The sequence below is a fragment of the Taudactylus pleione genome, unplaced genomic scaffold (assembly GCF_031769625.1).
Source record: "Taudactylus pleione unplaced genomic scaffold, aTauple2 ptg000314l, whole genome shotgun sequence".
Taxonomy (NCBI): Eukaryota; Metazoa; Chordata; class Amphibia; order Anura; family Myobatrachidae; genus Taudactylus; species Taudactylus pleione.
In genome coordinates this window covers 17,844,821-17,847,487 of record NW_028284715.1, presented here as the reverse complement: position 1 = coordinate 17,847,487, position 2,667 = coordinate 17,844,821, and the positions used below count along the sequence as shown (strand labels likewise).

At 46.3% G+C, this 2,667-nt stretch overlaps 1 protein-coding gene across 1 annotated transcript; it reads left to right on the top strand.

Moving 5' to 3' along the window:
- The first annotated feature begins 312 nt into the window (after positions 1-312).
- On the top strand, positions 313-1,320 carry LOC148510678 (rhodopsin, GQ-coupled-like). Its single transcript, XM_088442562.1, has one exon. The coding sequence runs from the start codon at positions 313-315 to the stop codon at positions 1,318-1,320; it is 1,008 nt and encodes a 335-aa protein (XP_088298688.1).
- The last annotated feature ends 1,347 nt before the right edge of the window (positions 1,321-2,667 follow it).

The window sequence follows — 2,667 nt, the reverse complement described above, 5'->3', positions numbered from 1 at the left end:
CTAAGCTGTACAGTAGTTAGAATTAAGTGACAGTGAATGAAATGTCATGCAATGAATATGTATGAGTTACAATGAAGTTAGTGGAGCACGGGGCATAAGGTTAATGTGTGGATGTATGGAGGGGGATCAGGCAGATACAGGTGATGTATTACAGTCAGGCAGGAGCAGAGGGGAATGACTGGGAGACAGTGATAGAGTGATGCAGAAAGCAGAGGAGGAGCGGTGCTCCTGATGATGAAGGTGAGGTGTCAGAGACAGGGAGTAGAGTAAGCAGAGCAGAAAGTGCAGAGACTCCCCGGACTCCGTGGAAGGATGCTCACAGACCTCAACCACACCAACTGCACCAGCTGCTGCTCCTCTGGCAACTTCATATTCACACTCAGCTTTATGGTCGCTCTGATCCTGGCCATACTGCTGGGCAACCTGGTGATCCTGGCAGTAATCCTGGGCACCAAGCAGCTGCGCACACCACAGGGCTACCTGAAGACCTCGCTGGCAGTGGCAGACCTGGCACTAGGCATTTTGGTGGTGCCCTTCTCTGTGTACGGGGAGGTCAAACTGTTCTCTATGAACACTTCCAGCGCAGATGAGTTGCTCTTTGTGGGCTCCTGGCACCCCTGCTACCTGGTCGGTCCGGTGTTTGCTGGGTGCACCCTGGTGTCCATCAGCACCATCTTCCTGCTCACCATTGAGAGGAGCATTGCCATCCTGAAGCCCCTGCACAAGGAAGTGGTGATCACCAGGAGGAGGACACTGCTGCTGATCCTGCTCTCCTGGACAGCTAGCTTCTTCCTTGCCATGATCCCCATGATCTTCAGCCAGGGTGGCATAGTGATGGAGTACAACCTCTGCAGCAGGATGTGCACTTATGCCCCAGCTCCTGCCTCCCCTGCACACGTCTGGCAGATACTCTTACTCTTCCCAGCCTTTGATTTCAGCCTCCTAGGGGGGACACTGATCATCAACGCCTTGTCCCTCACCACCATCCACCAGTATACCCGCCGGAGGAAACTCTTATCTGGGACAGACCAGGAGCCCCTCAAAGTCTCCTTCTCAGACATCAAGGCTGCAAAGACCATTGGAACCCTGACTGTGGCATTCACAGCCTCCTTCACCCCTATAGCTGTCTTTGTGGTGGGCAACGTATTGGGCTACCAGTGGTGCACTTTTTCCTTCTTTGCCTTTTGGATTCTCGCAAGCAATAGCTGCTGCAATGTGATCATCTACAGTGTGTGTGACCAGCGCTTCCGCGAGGGGGCGCGCCAGCTCCTTGTGTCGCTGCGCTGCTGCTGTTGCTGCTGCCGGTCCTCTCTGCGCTGACTTCTGCACAATGAATCTTATTTACGTATAGAGGAATGTACAAGGATGCATTGTGGTCTACTGCACCATCGGAATTACAAGTGACAAAGAGCAGAAGAAGAACTACATGCACATGATATATTTCCGGGCATTACTCATATATCACCATAATATATATATTATAACCAGTGCTTGGAAATGTGATACCAGTTGGTGTACAGTATGTGTGTGCAATTGCCCTGGAACTAAATGGAAGTACAGCACAGAATAGTGGATTCTGTAGGTAGCAGTGCACTCACTGGCTGTCAGCTACATGTGTGTTTGAATGTAGCAGGCAGGATCCTGAGATGACCTGCATGCAATGTTCCAATTGTGGGAACACTGACTGATTCACCTCCCAGTGTATAGGAAACAGTCTTGGAGTCAGCAGTGTGTACTCTGGTGGTGTCCTATCCGGAGACAATGCATACTACCTGGGTAGTGGGCACTGGGAGGTCTATATACTATATACATTACATAGTGGTCATTGTGGAAAATGTGTCTCTCTAGAGCTACCCTGCTGGGCCCTGTAGTTCTACAACAGCTGGAGAGATTTGGTACTCAAATCGTGTTTGAGGCATCTAGGCTTAATCATTCCTAATATAATCAGTAAGGTGTGGGAGCAAATGGTTGCCTGATAGCTATCTAATTATGTATGTTTAATTAATTTGTAATTCAGTTAACACATACAGTTGCAGTACAGTTCTTAATTAACTCTCACTAGTCTCTGACACAAAGCCTCACATACAGTATATGTGTATTTTCTCTCTCTGGCATCTATCACCCCCTATAGTTATTATCATTGCACTTTTATCATTCACATAACGATTTCAAGTCTGTAGCTTTCTATCTAATTCATTGTCAGCCCAGACAACGGTTAATCTTGTTTTAGTTGTCATTTTCTAAATCTACAACACTAAATCTGACAGCATAATCCTTATTAAAGGTTTCTTTGCCTGTTGTATTATAAGCTGTTATTCATTTCACATTTTAGGAGCTTGTTCAGATGCAAATGAATCCGCCTTAGTGCCAGAGGATTACAGAAGGCCAAAGTGTCATGTAAAAGTTACAGTGTATCAGATGTATGACAATGGGGCGGTTAGTAAGAGATGATGTCACACATTAATTGCTGGTGATTAATACAGGAGCCTATGTGCACTAATTAGAGGAAAGCACATCCCACACTATGGTAAATATACAGTGTATTACACTTTCATTATAATGGTAAGATAAAAGTATACACATAAAGTGTCAATAGTGGTTTGCAGCATAAAATATTAACACTGAAAAACAGGGAGATTATGGCCTGTATTAAATTTGAGTGGACCC